The sequence below is a fragment of the Strongylocentrotus purpuratus genome, unplaced genomic scaffold, assembly GCF_000002235.5.
Source record: "Strongylocentrotus purpuratus isolate Spur 01 unplaced genomic scaffold, Spur_5.0 spur5_scaffold_4, whole genome shotgun sequence".
NCBI lineage: Eukaryota > Metazoa > Echinodermata > Echinoidea > Camarodonta > Strongylocentrotidae > Strongylocentrotus > Strongylocentrotus purpuratus.
In genome coordinates, this window is record NW_022145610.1 from 31,059,523 (window position 1) to 31,086,242 (window position 26,720).

General features: G+C 38.8%; 2 protein-coding genes across 3 annotated transcripts in view; one reads left to right on the forward strand and one right to left on the reverse strand.

Annotated features, from left to right (window-relative positions):
- Nucleotides 1-8,378, reverse strand: part of LOC105446983 — a 51,619-nt gene extending 43,241 nt beyond the window's left edge. Inside the window, exons 1-5 of the mRNA XM_030997348.1 lie at nt 8,263-8,378; nt 6,848-7,192; nt 5,960-6,010; nt 4,890-4,951; nt 145-239 (exon numbers count right to left, since the gene is read on the reverse strand). Coding sequence (XP_030853208.1) covers nt 145-239; nt 4,890-4,951; nt 5,960-6,010; nt 6,848-7,166 — 527 coding nt within the window. The 5' untranslated portion in view covers nt 7,167-7,192; nt 8,263-8,378. The remainder of the gene's footprint in view (nt 1-144; nt 240-4,889; nt 4,952-5,959; nt 6,011-6,847; nt 7,193-8,262) is intronic.
- Nucleotides 5,936-26,116, forward strand: LOC593504 (monocarboxylate transporter 14). 2 transcript variants are annotated; one of them, XM_030997349.1, is made up of 7 exons: nt 5,936-6,038; nt 13,019-13,248; nt 20,193-20,489; nt 22,539-23,095; nt 24,066-24,291; nt 25,076-25,219; nt 25,787-26,116. In XM_030997349.1, the coding sequence occupies exons 2-7, from the start codon at nt 13,092-13,094 to the stop codon at nt 26,023-26,025; spliced, it is 1,620 nt and encodes a 539-aa protein (XP_030853209.1). In that variant the 5' UTR covers nt 5,936-6,038; nt 13,019-13,091; the 3' UTR covers nt 26,026-26,116. The 2 variants fall into 2 exon arrangements, with proteins under 2 accessions (XP_030853209.1, XP_011679836.2); XM_011681534.2 differs by lacking the exon at nt 5,936-6,038 and adding an exon at nt 12,477-12,585.
- The last annotated feature ends 604 nt before the right edge of the window (nt 26,117-26,720 follow it).

The window sequence follows — 26,720 nt, forward strand, 5'->3', positions numbered from 1 at the left end:
AGTGACCACGCAGGGAGGTCTAATCCCTCCTGGCCAAACTAGTGCAGATAGGCTTTAAATATTTTTTGGAACTCCTGGAAATCTCTTTAAAATGTATATATATCGACATGCAGGGAAAAGTTCTGTTCACATCAAGATACTTACATATAAAACGTTTTGTCAAACTTGGGTTCTCTGGTGTCATGTTGGATGGATGTGAACTCCCTCAGGATCTCCTTGCCTTGGGTGACCAGAGAAATCTTGAAATAAAAATAAAATATGGAGGGAAGAAAAGGGAGAATAAATTAAGACAGCTATTGATGGGATTGATAGCGATAGGAGATTTCCAGGGCATTCCAGGAGGCACGATAGCTCAGTTGGTAGAGCAATGGTCTCATAATCCGGCGACCTGGGTTCTAAACCAAGTCAATGCGCTAGTACCCTTTGGTAAGGCATTAATCCTCATTACCAGGTCCCTCGGAGAGGACCTAAAGCCCTCAATCCCCTGGTTGCTTACTAACAAGCATTAATGCTCTCTGAGCAGTCAGGTAAAATAACCACCACTACACTCATTTGATCTAAAAATCTATATGCTAGCTTAAAATTTGATTTATCAACTATTGAAGAAATCAAAGAAGCCATGTACGGTGCAAATAAAGATTATTAACAGGTGCAGTATTGCCAAAACCACCCAATATAGTTCTAAGAATTGACAATGCAAATGATGAACACCATGCTGAATGCAATTATGTGCAGGTAAAAAAAAGGCCCCTCACTTTTCACAAGGTGCCCCAAGCTATCAGTTAGCACAATCTCTATTTCTTAAAACAATCTGATTTGCCAAATCCATGTATTTATACAACTTAAGGGAAAAGAACATTGAAAGACAGACATTTGAAGAAGAACAAAGTAACATCATTATGGATATTAAAAAAATGTGAAATATATGGTCTCCTTCCCTTTTTGCACATGTACCCCTAGTTATCAGTTAGCACCTAAAACCATTATTTTCTATTTTTGAATAAAAATCTGATTCTGCAAAACCATTCTCTACCAAAAACTTCCAAGTAGAAAAACTGAAACACAAATATTTAGTGAAGAACAAAGTGATATCATTTTGAATACGATGATGTGGAAAATAGGACCCCTTTTCTTGTGTACAAGGTACCCCAAGTTATCACTTAGCACCCACACTATTTATTTTCTCCAAAAGTTCCCAATTGTCAAATACATCTAAAATCTTGGTGTTCAAGCAAAAGGGAAAAGAGAAATGAAAGACAAATTTTGACAAAGAGCAAAGTGACATTATTTTGAATATAACAATGTACATGTAAAAACCAGGACTCCTTCCCTTCTTTACAAGGTGCCCCAAGCTATCAGGTAGAATCTTTATCTCTCAAAACATTCTCATTGCCAAATCCCTTCTTGATCAAAATGTTTCCACTCGTGGGATCACAAAGTTGAGAGACGATCGACGAAGAACAATGCATGCTAAATTTAGGCTTGAGATGGTTTACTGAAGTCCCTCTCCTTTTAACCACAGAGCCTCTCTTTTCTGCATCCAAAGACAACTTTGATTTCCTCAAAGGATTCTCACTCCTAAAACACCACTCCTTACAATTGAGGCCTTCAAGAAACATGAAGGACAAGAATAATCTTTCAACAAAATATATCTGTGAAGAAAGTCTTCTGAAATGGTTACGGATAAAGATAAACTTTATCTTAGATGGTAGTCTTGACTTTAGTAATGAAAAAGAAAAAAAATTCACATTACATCCACACAAAATTTTCATAAAATTTTAGGTTAAAGAACTGGGTATCTGCACAATGAGTGTGGTAAAAAAATATGTAGAAGCCGAGTTATGAGCAATGACAATAATAGATAAGAAAGTTTAACTTGTCATCCCAAAAACGTGTCGACCGACCCTTCAAAACATGAGGTTCCATACTCTGTATATCGTTTTTTTATCCAAGTGACTGCAACCTTTTTTTAAAATTTTTGTTACTTTGTTCACCTTTTGCAGGCAAAAAATAGCCTCTTTTTGTTTTGCCTTCAAGTTCAAGCAAACTTTTGGATTTTGAATTTATTTGCATTGAATTTATTCAACACTTTCATAAAAACATACAAAGGCAAAGAATACAATAGTTTCTTGCGAACATAGATAAACCACTAAAATGGAAATAGACTAAAGGAAATTACTGAGGAAACTTGAGGAGAGTCTCGATGGAAAAACAGTTTCACTCAAAAAGTTACACTCAAAATGCAGTTCCACTAGGCCACTGTATCATGAAACCTTTTTTTTCCATTGAAACTTTGCATTGATACGAAGTAACACCCAAGGGATGAGCTAATTGAATCAATACAACAGAAACCTAAACAAAGCCTATTGATGTATTGTCTTGGACTTGGAGACTATCAAAAATCTTAGCTAAATCCCTATTCTACTTTTAACAGGAAGTTCTTTTCTGCACTCGGCGCATCTTAGTTTCATCAAAATATTCTGCTCTGCCAATAAAAATCTTAAGATAGCTCCATCGTCGTGTGGGGAAAAGGGAAAATTGTGGGAACAAATTGCTGATGAACGTGAATATCCGCTTTGGACTCATCATAAACCCGTCAAAATCAGTGACATTTTAGAATTTATTCTCAAGAGTTGGTCACTCTATGACTTGCAGGATTCATGATAGTCTCATATCTAGACTAATTAGATTCCTCTTTTTGTATGAAAGATAATAATTTACAGCAAACATTCTCTAGCTAAAATCATAAATCACACCTTTTACTCACATCACCAATAAAGTCTTCTTCTTTTTAGAAATTAATATTTAAAGAGTGCAAATCACATCCTTCTTAAAAGGGGATTCTATCTGTTGCCTACATCCCATAGCTTCAAAATTGACTGTTTCTGTTTTCATATTCAGGCTTTCTCCTTTTCCTTCTCCTTCTCCTTATTCTTCTTATCAGTATTATTATTTTACTTTCTTGCTTTCTTTTAGCTGGTTTCTTACATCACATATTAAGGAGACTAAAGAGAGTGGGAGCCTATATATATACTGACTGCCAGACAAATTTCATGCTCCTGTTCCAAAGCTTGGCAACATAGGGTATACCCCAAAATACAGCATTAATAATCCCCCCTGTCAATACTTTTCTATTGGGCAATGAGTAACGACTCTTGACGGAAAACGATTTCTCATTTGACATCAAGCCCATAATATCCTCACAGGAACAATCAAATAAAGCAAAACAATACTACTACAACATTGTGGTCTAATATTGCGTAGTCTGCAATTAAAATCTTGGTCAGATCACTCTCGTTCTTTGGCAAGGTTACTTTGAGGAGTGCCCTGGATAGAATCGGGGGGAGCTGGGAATTTGGTTTCAAAATGACATTGTGATTGCCAATTTGGTTAAACTGCATGGCGCATAAAGTGAAAGCAAGCTCAGGAGTTTAAATGGTCTAGTTGGTAAAAATGGGACTTACAGTACTGCTAACCTGGTACTACAAAACCCTGAAACTAACCTTAACTTAGCCCCAACATACATAAAATCATTACCATCTGTTTTTCATAAAAATAATCTGCAGATAAGGCATCCCCATGTTAACACACTATGTCATCTCACACTATAAACCTTATGGTATTTGTTTTATCTAGCAGAATTTTAATTGAAATGTTCAACCCTTAGTTATGGTATCTCAACACCACACAGTAAGATCATTGAGTTACATACTGTACATGCAGATAAAAAACACAATGCTTTAAAGGCATCGTTTAACAATGTTAAATCTCAGATGCATGGCCCTACCTGTTATCGGTGTCTGTGATATGTTGTAACATTGAAGCCCTAAAAAAGTTGCGTTTCAAAATGTTCATCATGAAGTGCCTCAAAAAAGAACAAATCTTTGAGTGACCGATTTAACCATACCGGGGTACTTATTTTTCCCAATAGATTGTAGTGTTATAATAAATTTCGATTTCCAATCATAAATATCTTGATAATCAGACAGGCGATTGGCTTGTAAAAGTCATGGGGTTCCTGACTGACCTAAAGGTTTATAATTATCATTGCAGCATGAGCTAAATCCAGGATTTTGTTTCAGAATCTGAGACAAAGATACCCAATCCCTTTAATATCCAATGAAATGACATTTCGATCATTGTACTCTCTTCTCTTAAGAGGCTATAGAAATGTCCCTGAACTACATCACCCTCTTTTAGAGTTGAACCATGCAGAGAAGGAGGCCAAAATTAGAACATTTTTGTCCAAACATGGCCATGTGCCAGTCTAAAAATGTGAACTTTACTGATTCACTTAAAGGATGTATACCTGAATCTTATTATGGTATTGAAGAACATTCAAATACGAAAGTCAGGATAAAATGTTACAAGGGAAATGAACCTTCCTAAAGAAAATAGCTGGTGGAAGCATACATACAAATAAGGAAAAGTTTAAATGTAGGCAAGTAATAAGATGTGAACTTTTGAAAGTTGTGATCAGTATAAATTTTTCATATGATTTGGTGTTTTTCTGAAGTTCACTGGTTAAAGTAATAGATCAAAGAATAACTTTACATATAAATGCAGGAATGGGGAACGTCATTCCATGCTAATATCTTTCATCTTCATTAACGTTATAATTTTTTTCCTATTTCTCTATTCTATTTCATTCTATTTTCTTGTACCGACAGCCACAAGGGAAGAGCATAAATAGCAATGGAGAGGGTGGATTATGTTTTCCTTTTTTTCTTTCTTTCTTTCTTACTTTGCACTTTCATTCTTTTATCTTTGTTGTCTAGGGGGTGGGAGGGGGTGAGTATCTGGAATGGGTCATTGGTTGAACTTTCAGGGCTGTCAAAATCGGTTTCCTGAATAATTTTTTTCTTCTGCAAAGAAAATTGCATACTCACCCTGGCATACAATGTGCACTGCTGAGTCCTGCATGGCATTTTCAGCTCCTTGGCTGCGCAAACTATGATTGAAATAAAAAAAAAAAGTGAAGGAACAAGGCTTAAGATTTTGGCATATCATGACACATTCTCTGTCCATAGTATCACATTAATCTAGATTTATTGCAAGATCATACAGGATACCTTACAGTGGAACCTGTCTATAAAGACCACTCGAGAGAGACAAGAAAAGTGGTCTTTATAGGCAGGTGGTCTTTATGTACAGGTTCCTTTAGGACATGTTCTAATAATGCACCATTTTCAAGGGGAAACAAAAAATGTGGTCTTTCTATACAGGGGGTCGCTAAAGCAGGTTCGACAGTATATGAGCATTGGAATTTCAAGAAAAGAACTGAAAAATAATTATAACTAACTCGTTTTAAACATCTTGGGATGATTTTTCTTAGAATATAAAAAATAGAAAAGTACCTATTTGATGTGATTGGTTCACTCTGAAGATGCGAACCATAATTCTCGTAGATTATGAGAAATCTTCTCAAAAAATCTGTGATATTCTATACAACTTTAATGGTGTATAAGTAAACAATCGAGTCTAACCTGTTTCAGTGACCCCCCACCACCCCCCCCCCCCCCTGAAAGGTCTTTTATACACAGGTTCGAACTGTATCATATTTCTACACACTGCCCTATTTTGCCCTCCCCCCCCCCCCCACCAGCGGCCTTTATGTTTAAGTTTTGACTGTATCACTTCATTATACAGTCAAACCTGCTTTAGTGACCACCTGTATAGAAAAACCGTCTGCCTGTGTATTAAGACTTTCTTGTCTCCCTTAATTAAGCAGAGTTCCAATTGAAACCTGAATTAAAATAACCTGTACATAAAGGCCACCAGCTAATAAAGACCACTTTTCTTGTTTACCTTGAGCGGTCTTTATATACAGGTTTCACTGTACTCCTGAATCAAGAACTTTCTCTTATCGTTTTACATAGGATCATATCATTCTGATCAGGATGTATAATCCACTGCAGCACTCGGTCAGGAGTGGCTCGCATTACAGCCCAAATCTTACCTCGAATTGAGACACAGCTCGCTTTCGTCTTGATCAAGATCTTCAATATTCCTGCAGATAAAAAAGAATGAAATCCAAGGTAAGCAAATCCATATTCTTTATCATTTCATATTCCACAATGGAATTAAAATAAATTTATTCATTGCTATTTTGTGATTACTATCAGGAAATAATCACTATACTATGGAAGTTAAGTCTTGTGTAGAAACCTCTCAACCTCTCCTATCTCTGGTTGATGCACCTACATGTAGTAACCTGCTGTAAAATTTATTTAAAAAATATTTATGTACATGGTCTAGATACATGAACGTTTATTGCTGTGAGAATATCCATCATAACAAATATAAAAATCACTAATATTCTGTCTCACAAAATTGTCTGGTATTACAGTACCGGTATTACAAATATTGCAGCATTTCAATTTGTTCTACTCTACACACACAGCGGCTTCCTCTACTCTGATAATTTTAACCATCATCTCATAAATGACAGCTCAACCTGCTTTAGCTATCACCTGTATAGAACAGCTACAAGACTTCATGATTATTATAACACAATTTTGTTTCCCCCGATCAGTATTTCTGATGAATCCTGCATTCCATGAACCTGTCTGTAAAGACCACCTGCCTACTTCAATACTTTACTTTTTATCTCCATTAAAGCCCCACTGTCCTACTTGTAGCTACTTGCTCCCTCTATATAGAAAACTTCCCCAATCGGTGCCTGTTGGTCCCCCATGATCCTCTTTTTCTTATGTTAGTTGAGAGCTGAGTTAATGAGATAGCCATGCACCCGTCAGTGACCTCGCTGTGTGGTCTAATCCCTTCTGGCCCAGTAGTATTGATGGTCTTTAAGTGGTCTTTATATACAGGTTTGAGAGATACCCACCTGTCAATTTAGCAGCCTCACTATCCTCTATCTCTCTTCGTTTGGAAGCTAGCCTCTTGCCACTCCGCCTCACCGACTCATTACGGCTGAAGTAACCATACTTCTTGCTGTCCTGCTGCTGCCTCCCTCTCTTGTTAGGGTTCATATAGTCTTGCTGGTCATGGGTGCTGTAGCTTGGCTGGAGGGTGGCTGCCTGTTGTTGTTGATGAGTTGTCATTGTTGTTGTTGTTGCTGAGAATGTTGTAGCAGCTACCCTCTGCCTTGTTTCTCCTTTGTTGTGATGAGTTGAGGATGATGGATTGTATGATCCGGTCGCCATGTTGAATAGAGCTAAGCTCACTCAATCTGCAATTACAAAAATATTCAAAATGTAGATGTAGATGTGTTGCTGGCCGTCAACTGTCAGCGCTCACTAAATTTGACCAATCAGAAGCCTGGAAAATAGTCGGTGACAATAGAATTGTTGGTGAAAACCACTGACTAATTGTTTCACGAAATGTTGAAGTTGAATTTAATGAGTTGTAGGATATGGTTCCTAGTGGTTTATACAGCTAAGAGGGGGGTAAGAGCACCCTTTTTTTGGGGGGGGTCCAGTTTTTGAGGAAAATTTTTGCAACGTCTCAGGGGGTGGGTGGGGCAGGAAGAACCCTTAGTTTTTCGCCATCTTTAGCACAAAATTTTATTTTTTATTTTTTAACAATTAATCAAACAAATTTGAGGGGGGGGGGGGGGGTTTAACCCCCAAAAGGATTTGACTGAAATAGCATAATTTTGGTATAAAAAAACACGGAAAATCACAAGCTTGCTCCTCGCACAAATATCTTATAGCATTGAGTGAATAGACCAGCGATAGCCAATTTGAAGGGCCTATGTCGGCTAGGCTAGGAGCCAACTAAAATGAGGCCGAGATTGGATGAACGATCTGTGCATGCGCTAAATTTAAGTTAAAGTTCGACGTGACTAGTCTACATGTATGTAAATTCTAGATTCCGGAGATCCAGTTCTATACCTACCGGTAGGCCTACTACAATTTCATTTGCCAAGGCATTGGAAAGTTCTAAACTGAGAAGACATGTACTACATCATTTTTAACATATAAACTTCCTCAAATTTGAATAATTTCCACACACTACTTCTTCACTGTATCACTCGCTCCCCCAGCCCGCGCCCGACCTGGCCCATTGCCGTGTGTGGCCATACCGTAGAAACATCTCGCTGCTCCACATGCACACGTACGTACGGTATGTCATGAATGATAATGCAAAGCAGTGGAGCGAATGATGACCCAACCTAAAAATCGATCTATATGAGTTGGGGCTATGATTTACAAAATTTATCACACTCGCTAAGTTCCTTTCCGTATTTTTGCAAATATGATACAAGCATCATACAAAATAAGATGGAAATATACTCACAAATCGCCGACATAAGTCAGTTTTAGAGAAATCGTCACTTTGCAAATACAAAAAGACCGCCATATTCAAACAACGGGGGTGTATGAGTCACTCGCTGCGCTGTGTGTGTACACATGGGGAATCGCGGGTAATAATAACGTAAACAAACATTTCGACGGAGGAGCGGTTGTGATGGTCTCGGGTGGCCGGGTGATGGTGGTGGTGATGGATGTTGGTGGTGTTGCTGGATGGTGGTGGTGATGGTGGTGGATGGTGGTGGTGGTGGTCTTGGAGGGTAGTGGTGGTGGTGTGTTATGGGGTAAATACTACTACTACTACTACTAATATTCATTTGTAAAGCGCAATAACTATATGCGGATATATTGTACTGCGTTGCAAGAGCTCGTAAATGCTGTGAAGGGTGGTGGTGGAGATGATGGTTTTGGTGGTGGTGGTGGTGGTGGTGGTGGTGGTGGTGGTGGTGGTGGTGGTGGTGGTGGTAGAGGAGGTTGGTAGTGTCAGTAACGAATCCAGGGGGGTTCAGGGGGCACGTGCCCCCCGGTAAAAAAAAAGGAGGGGAAAAGAAAGAAAAGAGAATAGAGAAAGAAGAAGAAAAGAGGGAGGAGAGAGGAGAGAAAATGCGGGAAAAGGAAGAAAGGGAGAAAGACGGAGGATATAAATGGGGGAAATCAGACAGGGGTGAAGAGTCGAAAACATTACAACAAATCGTCTTCTTTCTCTGATAATTAAATGAAACGTCGTAGCTTCTGCGCTTTGCGCGGGAGGGGCGTAACAAGAATTATGAGTCGGGAACGGTACTGGTCTTCTTTCTCTAATAATTTAATGAAGTGTCAAAGCTTCCACGCTTCGCGCGTAAGGGGGGGGGGGGGTACTGAAAAATAACTTAGTTCCTAGCCCCGGGTTTATATGGTTAAATTTGTAGACATTGGGACATTGGCATTAATATATTTGTCGGGAAGTACGTTGTGGCTAGTTTTGTCGTTAATCGGTGGCCTCTACACCCCCCCCCCCCCCTTTCACTGAAAAAGGTCTAGCGACTCGCCTGATAACAACACAGTTTATACACTCGAGATAATTTTTGCAAGTATTATTGGTGAAGTACCAGACCACCGTATTTGTGCATTGTGCAGCAACGAAGCGTCGTAACAATTTACTTTTCTCTAACTTCTAACCAATCAGAAGGCCTCGTTTTTTTCCAGGAAGTGCCGGTGGACATTAATGCGCCAAATGTGGTTCTCAAATTGCAAAAGATCCCTACTCATGGAGGGGGTATAGGAAAAAGCAATGTTACGTCATTTTACTCCAGGAAGTGCCTGAAAATGCTCCTAATGTGGTTCTAAAATTGCAAATGCTTCCTACTCAATGAGGGAGTTCTGACCCCCTCCCAGACCCACCGCCGCTTGGTCGCTCCCCTCCCTCGCCGCTGTCGCCTCGCTCCATCGTTTTTCATTATATTTCACCCATGCGATGTTGTGCCCCCCCCCCCCGATAAGAGGGGTCGTGGTCGAGTGGATATGTCACCGGACTGTGGATCACAAGGTCCGCGGTTCAAGTCCCGCCGCGGCACTAATGTCCTTTGGCAAGACATTGATCTACATTTGCCACTCTCCACCCAGGTGTTAAAATGGGTACCCGGTAGGATGCGAAAGCTAATGTGGTTTGATTAGCAAGTGGCGCTTGTAAAATGGCGACTGGCTGGAATGCTCCCCAGAGAGTGGAGAATGTGCATACCTTGTGTGCGGGTAAGCCTGGATCCGATGACCGGGGTAATAATATGTTCCGCGCCTAGAAACGTAGTATTAGGCGCATTATAAATGTGAGCTATTATTATTATTATTATAAGAAAATCCTGGATCCGCCACTGAGTGTGGTATTCGTGCATGCGAGCGTGGGAGGTCGGTGGAGGATAACCTGTCGTAGATGATGGTGGTGGTGGTGGTGGTGGTGGTGGTGGTGGTGGTGGTGTCGGAGGGTGGTGACGGAGGGTTGTGGTGAATGTAATCGTGGTTGCAGCGGTGGTAATCTGGTGATGATGGTGGTGGTGGCGGCATTTTAGAGGGTGGTGATGTTGGATTGTGTCGTTACTGTTGTAGGTGGTGGTGTTATGGCGGTTGTGGTGGTGGCATAAGAGTGCGAGGCGATGGTTTGTACCTGTCCAAATTAATCATGGAAGGAACAAACCAAGTGAAAATGCCGACAAGTTGATGAACAATTTTTGATTAGCTGCCATTAACTATTTAGGAGGACTCCTATGCTTCGAGCCTGCTCACACTAAAAGAAATTTATACAAAACTCATATGAAGAAATTTGATAGCGCCTTTACCATATTACTCTAGGACTTTTCAACATGAATGGATTCGATTACTTACTTATTTTCCAATATAAGTAAAACATACAGCTGTCTTTAAATTCCTTTTTATTCTTTACAAAAATTAAGCTAATCATACATCATTGAAAATAATTGGTAGAAATATTGGCCTTTATTTATCGATCGTATATACACATTACAGGCTTTTTTTACAGCAATAATTTTTGCACTGTAGAAAGAAGTTTCAAATGTATAAATATGATGTATAAATATCAGAAATCAATTTTGTAAAACCTTTTTAGTTTTTATTGTAATTTATGTTTTACCCCAGTATATAGTATCATCGATATGAGTATCAGTAAGAGTGTGTCAATTTTTGTTTTAGAATGTTAGCCCTTCATTCTCCATATCAACCATTCCTATGTTTAATTTATCATTTAGAAGAAGAAAAAAAAGGACTGAACATTAATAAGTAATCAATGAAATCAAAGATCATTTACAATTATTATAGAGAATTTCGCTTTATGATCAATTCAACAGTTTATCATGACTTTTCTAATGATTGAATTCAAACTTTTACAAAATTGTTTCTCTGGTTTTTATTTTTCTGCTCAGTTAAATTCCTGCTCAACTTAAATTTTCCTTTTGATATATTTTGGACGATATAGAAAATGGATTTCCATTTTGATTTGATTTATTTTTAAATTGATTTAAACTTGTATAAGTTTAATTTTTTGGAAATAGGTTACTTTCTATATATTTCAAAGTATATTCTCATCCTTCATTACTCAGTTAATGACTCACAGATTACATCAATAACAATCTTTATGGAAAAGCCTGCCAGACCGACCAAGCCAGCTTTTATTCGAATTGTATCTTTTTGAACAATCATGAACAATCTTTGTTATTATATCATTTTGAACATCAAAATAATTTCAATTTTTTAAGCTCATTCTTGATTTTGAAAATATCAAGTGTAAATATTGTTAACATTGCATAATTTCAATCTCAATCGTCAACGTTCACACCTAAATATATACTGACATTGTATAGAACATTGCAAAATATTAATTTTGATCCCTAACCTGCATGGGGCTTTGCCTTTTTTCCCCCACGCCCGGACCAATTCCCTAGGTTGAAAAAACCAGAGATAAACTAAATAAGGCAAATGCTCTGGAAAAACCTAATGGCAAATCGTCCCAATAAAAATAATCTATTTGAATCTCTAAACCTCCTACAAAAACAAACACCAAACTATTGTTCTGTATTAAAATTTCCACTTGAAATTTGTGTCGTGTATCTAGTGTCTGACAAAGCTAGAATGGCTACCACGCCCATTTCCCTCTCTTATTATGCCTTTCTGAACATTCCTTTCCTTCTCAATACTTACACCTGCCTAAGTTATTCAAACCATCCCGCTTCGCGGGATCGCGGCGTCTCGCCACTCCCATTACGTAATCATTAAACGGATCCGCATATACAACATTTTCCTGCTATACGTTGTACCGCAGGAAATACAATTATTATATATCGGCGAAAGTGTCTTTGGCTGTTATAGGTGCGGTCTCAATCCTCTCCCAAACCTCAATTTCAGAAATTTCTAGGTTTTAAAGGGCGCCCGCTCAAGGCGCATTTCCGCGACACTCTGGACAATTTTTTTCTTTTCCTTTGTTTTGTTTTGATTTGTTTTGTTTTGTTTTGTTTTTTATTCTTTACTTTGATTTTCTTTGATTTTCTTTAATTTTTCTTCTTTTCTTTTTTTTTCTCTTCTTTTCTTTTCTTCTTTTTTCTTGACTTCGCTTTTGTATTTTCATGTTTTCTCTTCTCTTCTCTTCTTTTCTCTTCTCTTCTCTTTCCTTTCCTTTCCTTTTCTTTTCTTTTCTTTTCTTTTCTTTATTCTTTTGTTAGGTAGGTTGGTTGGTTCTTGGCTTATTCGTTAGATGGCTGGTTGGTTTTATGCTTGCATTTTTATAGAGAAGGCGACCCTTTGTGCTGTGGGAGAGGCCCGGGGAGAGGTTCGTTGAATGAGCACCCTCTGGGTGGATATATTGCGCGTTATAAATATCTGTATTATTATAATTTTTTGTAAAGGAATTGTATAACGCTATTTGTGTGCTGTATCAGTTGTGTTTGAAGTGCGCTCTCAACTAGAGAAAAAAATGGTTGGACTTGTTTTTGTCACCCGCTTCGGTAGTCCTAGTTGTATCTTTGAGTTGTGTACGTGCTCTTTGTTATTATGATACACTGATCCGTAGGAAATACTCTATATAGATAGGAGTCTGCGATCGGACAGGATCACGGTAGGCTACCATCGTCCTCATCATCATCACCTCACGACAGCGAGGAATGCGACTTCAATGTGGATTATCAACGACTGAAACTTAAATCCTACATTATTGTAGTACTCCTTAATCATACGAGCTCAATAATTATACTCTATCGAAATAGGAATTGGAGATCAGACAAGATCGCGGCAGGCTGCCGACCTCCTTGTCAACATCCAGTCTCGACATCGACGACCATGACTGGAATCTTGGGTAGGATCAAGCGAAACTGGGGTTGGGTGGTGACGGTCTCAGCCGCGCTCATTTTCATCGTCGTCCACGGTTTCCTCTATTCATTCGGCCTTCTCATGGTGGAGCTCATGGAGGAGTTCGACAGCGATGTCACGACCACGGGTAAGTTAAAACCGACGTCGTGCCAATACAAGTCATGTTAGACCACTGCGATATACTAAAGGGCAAGTTCAAATTGTAAGTTTTAATTTGCAGTCCTGTATGGCACAAAGTATTGTAGAGATCTGTACATAATTATATTGAAAACAAATGTGTTTGATTTTTCATTTCATGTATGGTGTGATAAAAGCTCTAGTAAGGCTATTCACTAAATACAATCGGCAGATATATGTTTTTATAGTTTATGACGTACGGGACAACTACCACTCAAACTATATGTACCTGTATCATAAATTCAATCGGTAAAAGCATGAACGAAAGATAATATGTTTCGTAAAAAGTGTCAAATATGCTTGTATTAGCATGTGTTCCACAATATTTAGGGCAATTTCGCGTCAAGCTTGAGGAATGTGACCATATCTACCATTCAACATATCAAATTTCCCTATTGCGCGTTATATAAGCCATTTGGCGCCCAATAGGGACCCACATGAAATGAAGGAGGGGTCTGAAAAATTGAACCCCATCATTTTTGGCCAATTGGGACCCTTTTGAAGCCAAAACAGCAACAACAACAAAAATCAACTTTGGCACAAAAATCCTGCGGGATTACATACCATACCTGCAAATCAGTACTGCAAGCAACATTTTAATTATGGCGAAGTACATTGTACCCCATGTATTACATTATACTTCCCATGCAGAATCTGAACTTTGTGAGGAACTTCTTTCAAATTCTTTATTGGGGGGGGGGGGGGGTAGTGTAGCTGCTACGGAGGGGGAGGGGGGAGCACATGCCCCCAATTAAAATAACACACACACAACAAAACCCAAAATAAGAGCAAAATAGGGGGAAGCATCTAGAAAAGGAAATGATACAACCAATTATTTTTCAAATGCCGTTGGAATTTAACCGTTTCATTTTTTGGCCTGCTAATGGGACATAGTACCTTTAACTCACCTTTCTTTTTAATGTTGGATGGCTTCCGATCACGCAAGCACAACTTCACTATCAGAATTAATCTAGTATATCTTTGGATGCCATTTCAATGATATAAAATCAAAAGGGGAAAAAAACAGGGCATTGATGACATGACAATATTAAAGCAATAAACAACATAAATTTGATGATTATGTTGTGCTACAAAATCAAAGAATATCAACGAAAAGAGACAAACTGCCCCTGTTAACTTGCACCAATCGGACTCAATAGGAAGAATAATCAGAATCAAGTTAACGTTCACGTATTGCACTTATGGGGTTGGATAGTAAGATATTTTGTTTTAAGTTAAACAAAATAGGTAAACAGGAGTATTGGTCTGTGGAAAACATGAAGAGGTAGATTGGCTGAGAGAGGTAGAGAGACAGAGAGAAAGACGCAGAGAAAGAGAGAGAAAGAGCTCGAGAAGGAGAGAGAGAGTGAGAGATAGAGAGAGAGAGAGAGATGGAAAGAGAGAGAGAGAAAGAGAGAGACAGGGAGATAGAGAAGACAATACACTGGTGTAAATGGTGAAATTCCACAATCTTGGAGCCTATCCTGTTTAATATTAATTTTATAAAAATAATATTAATAATACTCAGTTTTTATGTAGCGCTTATTACAATCACTAAGCGCTTCCAAACTTGGAGATTATTACCCCGGCTTTAGCTGAGCTGCCATTACGGCGCTCTAGGGGGGATTTTCTCAAACCTATTACACGAATTGTTCCTCTCTTTTTTTTCTTCCCCTTTTCTCTCTTCTACCTGTTTACCTTTTCCCACTTCCCATTCTAATCCGTTATTTCTCTTCTCCAACCGTTCAGTATTGAATTTACAAGTAACACATTCTTGAAAGGGGTGTGGCATAGTAGATCCATACAGCTATCTATATCAATATCTGCTTAAGAGTATTACTATTAGCTCGAATATTTGTGGTGAAACATCTAAAAAAAAATATTAAAAAATCGTCTATGAGGTTTCCTGTTGGCGGAGACTATCATGTATTCATTCATTCTAAAAATTAAACATTGACACTATTGAGAAGCTATGTCAAAGCATAGAAATTGCCACAATAAGAGTATCAGATCAAATATTTGCACTACATCTGAATTGTATCTTCTATGGCTTGTACAGTTGGTGCAGAATATTCTTTTATATTCACTTTAAGATAAATATTGATTGTGCCTGTTGAAATGACATTAGGGCAACTCAAGAAATATCAACGTAAACGTGATGTTTGCGTTTGTTCACTCATATATACCAGATGGCCTATTTCAGTATAAAACTACAAGCGAGAAACAGATCATACAGATACAGACAAACCATGTGAATACTGAATCTTTTACAACGGCGACATCCCGGGATACCATCAGCCCACAAGCTTGGTTTTTTAGCGGCGAACGTTGCGAATTTGGATTCGCCAACTTTTCTGACGAAAGTTGGCAAAAATCAGGGTTCGCCTTTTGAATGTTCAAATTCCTTTGCGACAAGAAAACTGTTTGCAAACTTTCTTGCAACCTTTTACAAATCTTTTATGAACCCTGGCGAAACCCCAAATTCGCTACGTTCGTAAGCATTCGCCGCTCAGTGCTGTTATCATACTTATTATGTAAACTGTTGTAACCATTGCAGTTCAGTCTTTGGACTGCGAGAATGGACACTATTCAATAAAATCCTTCAACCAAATCAGATACCCCCTTAAATGTCAGGTTCCAAACGTATGTATTTTTTTTAAAGGCCAGTAACTACACATTAGAATACAATGAAACTCGTCTGGCGCGATCCCCGTCCGAAATCAACTAATTAAATTGGTAGTTCTCTCAACCAAAACAATTATTTATATAAGCGGAGGCCCAGAGTCAGAAAAGAGGGGTTTACCGTTTGCCTGCCACTACCACAAATACCAAACACACCTTATTTGTATCATACGACACGATATTTCGGAGGTGTTTTTAAATTAATCAGAGGGGGCGTCGAAAACAGAGGCTCTTTTGACGTAAAAGAGGGTTTTGCAAAAAATATTTTAAGGAGACCTTGAACCGTGAGTTTGGTGTCATATGAACAAAAACAATGATCTACATTTTGATACCACTTTCAACAGAATTGAGATTAGTTAATGATAAAGTTGAGTTCTGGTCATGCGATTGCATTGTGAAAGAAAAGGTATGGAATGGAGCAGAAAAAGTTGATCATGTAGCATGTAAGTATTGGTGTGTACTGCAAGATTCTGGAGTCATCAAAATCATAATAAATTTGGCCCGGTCTTGGTAAAGTAGCAAACACTGTACACAGAAATATGTATATGGGCAGGCGAGTATGGGTGACCCAAAAAAAGCCGACCCTACTTCCCCCCCCCCCCCCCAAGGAAACGAAATACTGATCGGACCAATTTTCAAATTTTGGGACAAAAACAAAATATGTCCCATTACCCCCCCCCCCCCCGCTTATTCAGCGGCTGGCTGAGTCGTTGCGAAATTTTAGGCGTGATTTTCAAATTTTATACCCCCCCCCCCCTCCCTTTCCTTGAAAAAATCCTGCGTACGCGCCTGAACTACACAAATGGTGTCGAGGTAACTTGCCTTGATTTCCTTTTCTTTCTATGCTCATTACTCAGCCGATATACACGTCATTTTCTACCAAAATTGTTTGGAAAATGACATTTATTTGTAACCTTGAACATTCAGTGTAAGTTTCGTTTGATTCTGTGAGAATTCATTTTCTTTTTTTAACAGAACTCAAGTTTATCTTTAACATCGAAATTTTGAGTAAAGAACATGACTTCTTTGATTTTTTTTTTTAATTGAATTTTATCAAAAAATATTATTTTCCATACATCAAAATCGGAAAGGCGTCTCCTTTCGTAACATGCCAGGAATTCGCCCATGTGAAAGGACAATATCTTATGCGAAGGAGATGATTATATCTTTTTTCAGTGAAAAGGTTACAGCGACCCAATTTCATTACTTAATTTCCTCAAAAATGAAAGATTTGCCCAAATGTGTATTCACTGTATATGCAAATACATGTAGTACGTGTATTAGTGTATTGAAGATGTGTTTGGTGTGTTTAAATCGGGTTTTAAAGATAATCACCATTGGTTAAGTGTCAAATGAAGGATATTTAAAAAGCCTTCAAGTTGATATATATACATTTCATTGAGTTATGTAGAATGTAAAATATAAACGTTGAGCCGAAAATGTGTTTTTTGTGGATGATTTTTTCCCCTAAATTTGACCAGCGTCTGGAGTGAAGATTTGGAATTGTAGAAAGTTCAAATGATTTTAGCAGGAACATTTCACCCCGGAAAATTACCCCCCCCCCCCCCCCTGAAAATCACACCCTGGGACAATTACCCCGAAAAAACTTATGCTTTTATTAAGACCAACTCATTATCAGGGTGGACTTCCCCTTTATAGTGAACATGGGTGTAATGTTGCATGGGGAGGGGGATATTTATCCTCGGGGTGGTTGTCCTTGGCTTTCCTTGGGGGCAATTTTCCGGGGGGGGGGTGTCCATTTAATTAACCTGGGTAGAAAGTATCAAATGTTGATTAATGTCTTCCCAAATAATCATTAGCGCTGTGACAGGGATTCGAACCCGTACCTTGTGTTTCATACCCCAGTGGATAGTTATGGTAGGCAGGCTCAGGGTTAGTGTTCAGTTTCGTTCAGTATCATTTATTTCCATCAAAATCAAAATACGAAAAATTACATTTTTTTTAACGTGCAAATGAGATTTGTTTTCAGCACAGTACACTATAAAGGATAATAGTAATAATACAAAATAGTGAAAATGCAGTACAACAAAGAAAAAAACAAAGAAAATTTTTAAGAACGATATTGTTTGTAAATAAGTGCACACCTGACTGCATGGTTTATGGTGAAACTGGACGTGGTAAAATACTCGATAAAATTAAGTGTAGGATGATTGGATATTGGGTTAGATTAGTTAAAGGGAAGCAATCAAAGTATTCATTAATTCTTTTTAAGTTTCTGTTGCAGTTGCAAAGTGAAGGACAAAGTTTAGTTAATATAAAGTCACAATGGGTCGAGTTTCTTGCAGACAGTTTTGACTATATGCAGGACTTGGGAACGTCTGGCGAGCTCAAGGAGAAGGATATAGTGCTGCCTGGATTATGAATACTATGAAAACCAGGCATTCTGACATGTCTATTCAGGAATGGAGCGCAGCTACCTGGTCAAATCGTATTTGCACGAACTATAGGATGTTTAAGAATGAGTTGGTTTATGAAAAATACCTGCAGATATTATGTCAGAAGGAAGCAATAACTTTAAGTAAATTTAGATACAGAACACATAGATTACCAGTTAATAAAGGTAGATTTGATGCAAATGTAGTAGATGATTCGCAATGCCCACTCTGTACACCAACAGATATTGGTGATGAATTTCATTATATTTTTGTATGTCCATTCTTTCAAAATGAAAGAAAAATGTATATACCAAATAACTTGTGTGGTAGTAGCTTAAGACCAAGTGCGTTGCACATGGATAAGGTTTTTAATACAGCTCACGCTTGCCAGCTAAAGAAATTAGCCAAATTTGTTAGAATCATTATGTCATATTTTTCAAAAGATTCAAGGGTAGATGGTAATACTGTAAATGATAGCTCACAAATAAGCAATTGTTGTTAGGCACACTCGTAGCGGTAGGAGGGTGAATTGCCCAGTTCGCCTTGATTTGTAAATATGTTTATTTGTTCATATTATCGCATGTTTATCATTATTCATATTACCACATGTTTATTATTGTTCAAATTATCACATGTTTATTATTGTTCATATTACCACATGTTTATTATTGTTCAAATTATCACATGTTTATAATTGTTATACTATTGTTATATTGATACTATGTTGTAAATATGTTTGTACTCTCATACCCCGAGAGGGGGTCGATAGAGTCAATAAAATCTTACAACCAATCTTACAGGATAAAAAAATGCAAGCTTTGTAGAATTAATGTCAAGAAATATAATGTAAAACATGCAATGGAAAAGAGTGATCCACCAAAAAGAAGGCTTGTAAAACGTGAACCACTCGATGAAACAATATATACAATTCATAATTTCGGTTTGAGAACAAAAAAATCTTAATGTGTATTAAAAATTACATTATGGAATCTATAAAATTGGATGTGACTACTCACTCACTCACACAAAAGTCATATACACACACACAGAGATGCATGCACACGATGCAGCACACTTATATTTACATTTACGTGTGTGGATACTACGTCTATTGTGCACATTGTATATAGTGCACGGAGATCAACCACCCGGCGTCACCAAGAGGGGTTATGGTCTAGTGGATAAACCTTCGGACTTTGAACCACAAGATGCCAGGTTCGATCCCTGTCGCAGCAGTAAAGTCCTTTGTCAATACATTAATCTCCATTTGTCATACTCGACTCAGGTATAGTAAGTAGTGCTCTATTCCCATATGGTCTACAACCAGCCGTCTACTATCCACATGGTCTCATGATCATGATCGCGTCGTCCACTTATCATTTGTTCATGTGCTTTATGTATTGCCAACAACTGAATTTCCAAATGGACCAATAAAATTAATCTGAATGATCTGAATGAATAGTATTGGTATTGGTATTAGTATTGGTATAATTTCAATTTGGTCTAATCTCCAATAAGTCTACAATCCATTTGGTTATCAGAACTTATGGAAACTGGGAATTAGACCAACTGATTATTATACTAAATGAACTATAGACCAATTGGGTAGTAGATGAACGTGTTGTAGACCAAACGGAAGTCCACCGTATAAGTAGTTAGACTACCTTGTAGGATTCATTTCTTGAATGCACTGAGCTAAATCCAAGGTAATAGTCTCCAAAGTCTCTTGGAAGCTCATAGAGATGGTATTTCATAATGTAATATGCGCTATACAAGAATGGAATATTATTGTTATCATTATTTTCACATGTTCTAGGATACGTAGGAACGGTGGCCTATGGTTGCACCTGGATATTCTGCATCATTGCCACGCCCATCGTCGGTCGCATCGGTTTCCGACCAGCCGTCATCTTGGGCGTGTTCATTTGTTCCGCCTCGGTCCTCATCAGCTCCTTCATGCCCGGTATATTACCCCTCTTCGGCTCCTACAGCCTTCTCTTCGCCGTGGGTAACAGTCTGGTATCCTCTGGAACCTTTCTGGGCATCATGGCGTACTTCCCTATAAAACATACCACATTAGCCTTCGGGATTTCAACGGCGGGCGTCAATACAGGTAAATAGCGGATCTGCTGAGAACCAAAAAGGCGTTAACACATTGTTTTATTACAAACATATATGTTGCACACGAAGCGTTATTTGCCTGACGGAGGTTTGCGTCAATGACCAGTGCGGCGTTAGGCTCGCCATGTATGAGTGATGTCGTACAGGTAGTGAAAGCACAACGGACAGTGCAAATACTTCTTTCAATTACTGACGTAGGCGCTTTAATTGCCTTCACATGGCCGATTAGCGCAGTTATAATAGGGACGTTTAGATTTGCACGTCGACATAGGGTACTGTTACGTGTGACGTCCTTAAAAGGAAGTCATAGTGCCTTAAAAGGACGTCACACGTAGCAGTCCTCTATGTCGAAGGGCAAATCTAAAAGTCCCTTATAACGCAGTCGTAAGGACACCTCGTGTGCAACGGGCATCAATGCCCTTCTAGCTTTCAACAGACGAAAATATACGTAATTCGAAAGACACGTGAATTTTTTTAAGGTTCGAAATTCCCGGAACTTTCTCGAATTGTTCTTGCCTTTCTACAGAGGTCAAATTCACTTCTGAGGTTTATTTGTCTTTATTGTACTAGTTAAAGTGACTCAGTAACATTGTTGAAGGCTGATGAAAAAGTTGCTTAATTTTTGTCTAAAATGTTACTTATTATATTCCTTTTACTGTACTAACCCTCTGACATGCAAAAAATCCTTTAAACAAAAATCTCAAACCACAAATATCTATGGTTTTCTTTGAAGGCGTCACTATGCAACACCCTCTAACTGTGATTAACAGTAAATTCTCCCAACCATTTTTGAATTTTCCCTACCGTTTTTCCATGAAAAAAAAGACACAAGACAGGCTATTAAAAATCTGTCAACACTTAAATGTCTGGAATGGTATGTAAAGTCAATTTATTGCTTTGTGACGATTTACGTTCACCTAAAATGTAATTAAATTGTAATAATATAGTTGGGAGAATTAAGGAATCGATGGGATCATTTTTTCCCAATTTGTATCATTATGGTCCGTTTTCACTCAAATTTTCAGATTATCTTTAATTGCATATCTAGCATTGAAGTCACTACCTTAGCACCACTATCTCTCATTCTGAACAATGTTACCAAGTCCCTTTAAGTTGATATACCAAGTTCATACTATTTTCTATTTCACATTTCACGTTACACATTGTCAGTTTTGGTCACAAGAAATGACAATGATAAGAATAATACATAGGCATTTCAAAATATTTTCCGTCACTTTGGGTTGCTTGTAGATACTTGTAAAATAATGACTAAGGCTTGTTGCTTGCAGGCTCCAGAGGCAATATAATATGTTGTGGTAATAACAGAGTTGTGGGAACAAACGAGGAACAGTTAAAAATCTTTGGAATGTGCATCGAATATAAATGAATGATTTAGTTATAAAGATTCACGTTTGGCTATCAGAGGAATCACTTCATTCATGATCATGTCTATCTAATCTATCTGAGCATCTTCTCCCGGTTCGGAGGTTGATTGCAACATCCCTCCATTTCACTCTTTCTTCTGCCATTCTGGAGCACTCTTCAAGTTTTAGTCCACTCCAGTTCTTGACGTTCTCTTCCCAGTTGATTCTGGGTCTCCCTCTCGGTCTACTTCCTTCCACTCTTCCCTCCAACTCATCCTCTAAGAGGCTTTAGCGCCTTTTGACATGACCAAAGTATTTGACTTTTCTCTCCTTAACTAATCCTACTAGTGCAATTTGTTTACACCATGCCATGTACAATATCTTTGTTGGTTTTCATTCGTTTCCAGGATATTTTCATCATTCTTCTGTAAATCCACATTTCAAAAGATCGATGTTATTCTGTTTTCCATGGCCTTGCTTATTGTTCATGTTTCTGCTCCCTACAATCGGACAGACCATACATAACAGTTTACTAGTCACAACCTAAGCGCGAATGTCACCTTTCTATTTGTGAATAATCCTTTCATTGCCAGAATCATCATGTGAATAATTCTTTCATTGCCATGATCATGATGGCGTTAAAATATTATTCTTTATTTTGTTCGTACCCGGTGTAGGTATACTCGTTTTCAATCCGTTAATGTACGCCATGATGTCACGGTGGGGATGGAGGAGTGCCCTGCGTATCGTATGCGCCATGTTTCTCACCATAGCTCTTCCATGCACTATGGTATTCATCCCACCCTCATCACCGTGGATATCACACGATGATGACGATGACGACGATAAGGTACAACCAAGATCATCTAACTTGGATGGGAAGTCACTTAATGGTGTCTGTGATGAGAAGAAGACACCGCCGAAGGACGATAATGCCAACCGACGATGTCTCCTGGAGGACAGTGGCACCAGGGATGAATCGCATCCTCCTTTTGCTAAGGCGACGGATAGGAATGCATCCGAGGTGAAGTACATTCCGCTAGATGGAGATGGGAAAGAGCGTTTGTCGTTGATGGAGTTAGAACAAGGAGCTGCAGGAGAAGAAGGTGGTGTTGCTAGGACTAGGGTGCAGTGTGGGGACTGGCTGAGGCTCTTGAGTTACCCGGATGTCTTCCTGCTCGGGATTGGAATCTTGCTTGGTAGTATGTGCCTGTCTTTCCTCTACTTCAGTACGGTTAGTCCAATATCTAGCTCATTCATACCCCGCCATCTCGACGAGACGAAACGAGACCGAAAACAGACCGAACGAAAAATTATGTTTCATCGAAGCGGTCGGTTTGAAGTCGGTTTGGAGGTTGGACTAATATATATTTTCTAGTCACACCCATGAGACCGACATCGGACCGACCGCTCTCCATTTTGCATTGCTTTTTTTTTAAATACAAGATTATGATGATGACGTCAGTTCAAGCTGTGCTTATGGCGGCCCCTCTTTTCCCTGTATGATTTCATGTGACCGCACATATCAAAATTCCATACAGGACTATTTTTGGTGCTGTAAATGGACAATAAATGAAAATCAATCAGTCAGCCAATGAACAACAACAAATTCGTCGCACTGAATGGCCAAGAATGGGTGGGTTTGGAATCGTATGTGAGTCGGGTTGGCGGTGAAAATAATCTCAGGAACAACGCAAAACCGATTCAGACCGCCTCCAAACTGGCCGATCATTGGTCCTTTGGGGAAGTGTATTTATTCAACCTGTCGTCGGTCTGTAGTCGGTCTGGTGACGGTATCTTTGGTGAAGTCACAGGTCTCATCGTGATCATGGGCGTCAAGTGGGAAAGAAGGGGTCGGGTAGGGGAGGGGCAGTAAGGACACGTTTATACTTATGCAGTACATACAATTTGATCCAAATTACTTTTTTTTTTTTTTCTGTAACTATAACTTTATATATTAAATCTAAGGAGACATTGTTTGGTGTATTCAAATGTGACGATGATGATGATGATAATGATAATGATGATGATGTTGATGATTCTAATATGTGATAATAGCAATAATAATGAACAACAAAATTATAATTTATTTATGAATAATCTTTCGAGTACTTCTTCATCCTGTTTTGAGGAATAATGATAACATTATTATTTTCCCTTCATGAAATTCTGGTTTATTTCTCCTTCTTAACACTGTAATACAGGCCAATTTCATAGTGTTGGCGGGTTTCTCCAAGCGGACGGCGAGTTTGATGATGTCGACCATGGGTCTGGCCGAGATCGTGGGAAAGCTCATCATCGGTGTCGTTGCCGATAGGATACCGGTGCCCAAGATATTCTACATGGTAGCAGCGAATTGTATTGGTGCCGGAATAATGTACGCAAGCTTTTTCGGCAAAACGGAGGCGGCCATGTACGCGATTGCTGCGGGTAAATAAGGATGAAATTGATGATGATGATGAGGAGGAGAAGGAGGAAGAATGTTTTGATGACGATGTTGGAAGATCTTTGTTGATAACACAGGCCGGGGGACTTCGTTTTGTTGTCCTCTTCATTGTAATTTGTCCTGCTATTTCATCTTTGCACTTACATCACATCATTGTTACTTCTGAAAATTCATGTTTGGTTCTTCTGTACGTGTATAGTGTTCTCTATCCCCGCAACATCAATTAAAAGTCTCTGTTTGGTTTTATGTGACTGTACGTCTTTTTCCTGATTCTCTCTCTCTTTCTCTCTCTCTCTCTCTCTCTCTCTCTCTCTCTCTCTCTCCCTCTCTCCCTTTCTCTCTATCTCTTTCTGCCTTTCCCTCTTCTTTCCCTCTTTCCCCCGACAATGATGATTGAGTATTTATTAAAAGTCATCTTGCAAAAAAAAATAAAAAATAATAATAATAATAATCTTATATTAATTACCTCACTACTCGTCTCTCTTTAACTCTGTTTCCTTTCCGCTGTCTCTCTCTCTCTCTCTCCCTCTCTCCCTCTCTCTCTCTGTCTCTCTCCCTCTCTCTCTCTCTCTTCTTCTTCTTCTTCTTCCCCTTCTCCTTCTGGCCCTCCCTCTCTCCTCCCTCCCTTCTCCCCTCCATTCTCCCCCTGTCATACCCGCCCCTTCTCTTCCTCTTTTCCCCTCTTTTCCTCTCTTCCCTTCCCTTCCCTCTCTCCTCTCCCTCGCTTCACCCTTCCCTCCCTTACCCCCTTCCTCTCTCCATCCACAGTTGAGGGGTGTTTTGTGATGGCGCCCTTGGACTCACTAGCTCACACGATGGCAAACCAGCTCTACGCTGCATCATTCAGCTCTCTCCTCTGGTCTTATGTTATGTTTGCTTGTGGCGTTGGGGGGATTTTGGCGGCCGTCTGTGGTAAGATACAACCTTCTATTAATTAAGAATTAAGATGAAGAGAAAAGAAGTTCATGACAATTCAAGACAGCTTGCGTCATATCTATAAGTGACTAACATTATACTGCAAACTCTAAGATAGGAAAGAGATCTGTAAAAGCGAAGGGAAGGCGGAAAGTGTTTTGAATATTGAGTTTAGTCCGTCTGTGCTATAAAACTTTGAAATGAGTACAGAGCAAGCTTGAGTTACTCCCGAATAGTGACACATTTAAATGTGACGTAGGCCTACTTTGTACCAGTGACGGATCCAGGGGAGGGGGTGGCCCTTGCCCCCCCCCCCTTGGGAAAAAAAATCATGTAAAAACACGTGATTTTTACCGTTTTTACCCTGGCGCTCTAAAGGGGGGGGGGTGCAAATTTTTAAATTTTCGAGGACCAAAATTTTTTAAAAAAAATTAGTGGTCACTACCCCCCCCCCCCCCTTCCCCCCCCCCCCCCCCATACTCTTTGAATGTCAATCTTCACTTTTTCTCATAGATGATTTCACTTATTCATATTACCTCTCAATCTGATCGTTGTAAAATACAGGTGAAAGCGTTGACAAAACGGGCTCGTACAACACCGCCCTTTACGTCATCATCGGAGTGTTCTTCACGGCGGCCCTGTTCCTCGTGCTGGTTCCGGTGTATCAGAGAGCCTTCTGCAAAGATCGTTGCATCCTCTTTAAGAACGTTAAACGTCTTGGGAACAAAAAGGCCGATGATAATGCCAAACCCACAGCGCTCTATGAAAACCTCAGACAAGAACAACAGATGATAAACTCTTAGTATGAATTTTGTAGAAGAAGTAAAGATTTGTAATAATTGAAGTAATATTCGAAGGATTTCGAACTAAACCCTCTCTAAAGTGTTGGCAGCCCCCATTCGCCAAAAATATGATGGCAAAATGTCACTTAAATTGTATTATGATGTGAAAGAGGATGTCATTTATGACACACTTCTGCAAAGATCCCCCCCCAAAAAAAAAAAAAAAAATGTGCTTGAAGACAAATATTGATAAAAGAATACATCATTTGGGTTTTCTGTTGTACGCAGAAAACTTAAATTTTATATTCTTTCATCAATATTCAACTTCAAACACATTTTGTTGACAATCCTTGCTGAAATTTGTCTTAAATGACCTCTTCTTTTACGTTATGATACAATTTAAGTGAAATTTTGCTATCAAATTTGTTGGGCTTCCCACACTTTAGAGGGGCTTTAAACTTTTGCAAACACAGGAGGCATTTTAGAGATGCGGTACGCACGAGGGGTTTCAGTTGATATTTCATTGAAGGATATTCCTGCAGATGAGTGCATAGAACATGTACAGGGGTGTTTCACATAGATCCTAAGTCAAACTTAACTCTTAGTTGGATTTAAACATTATGGAGATCCATTTGTAACCTTTAAAAAATATATTCAAAAGCAAAAATTGAAGTATTTTATACTTTTCATAAATTCCACATCAAGAACATGAAATC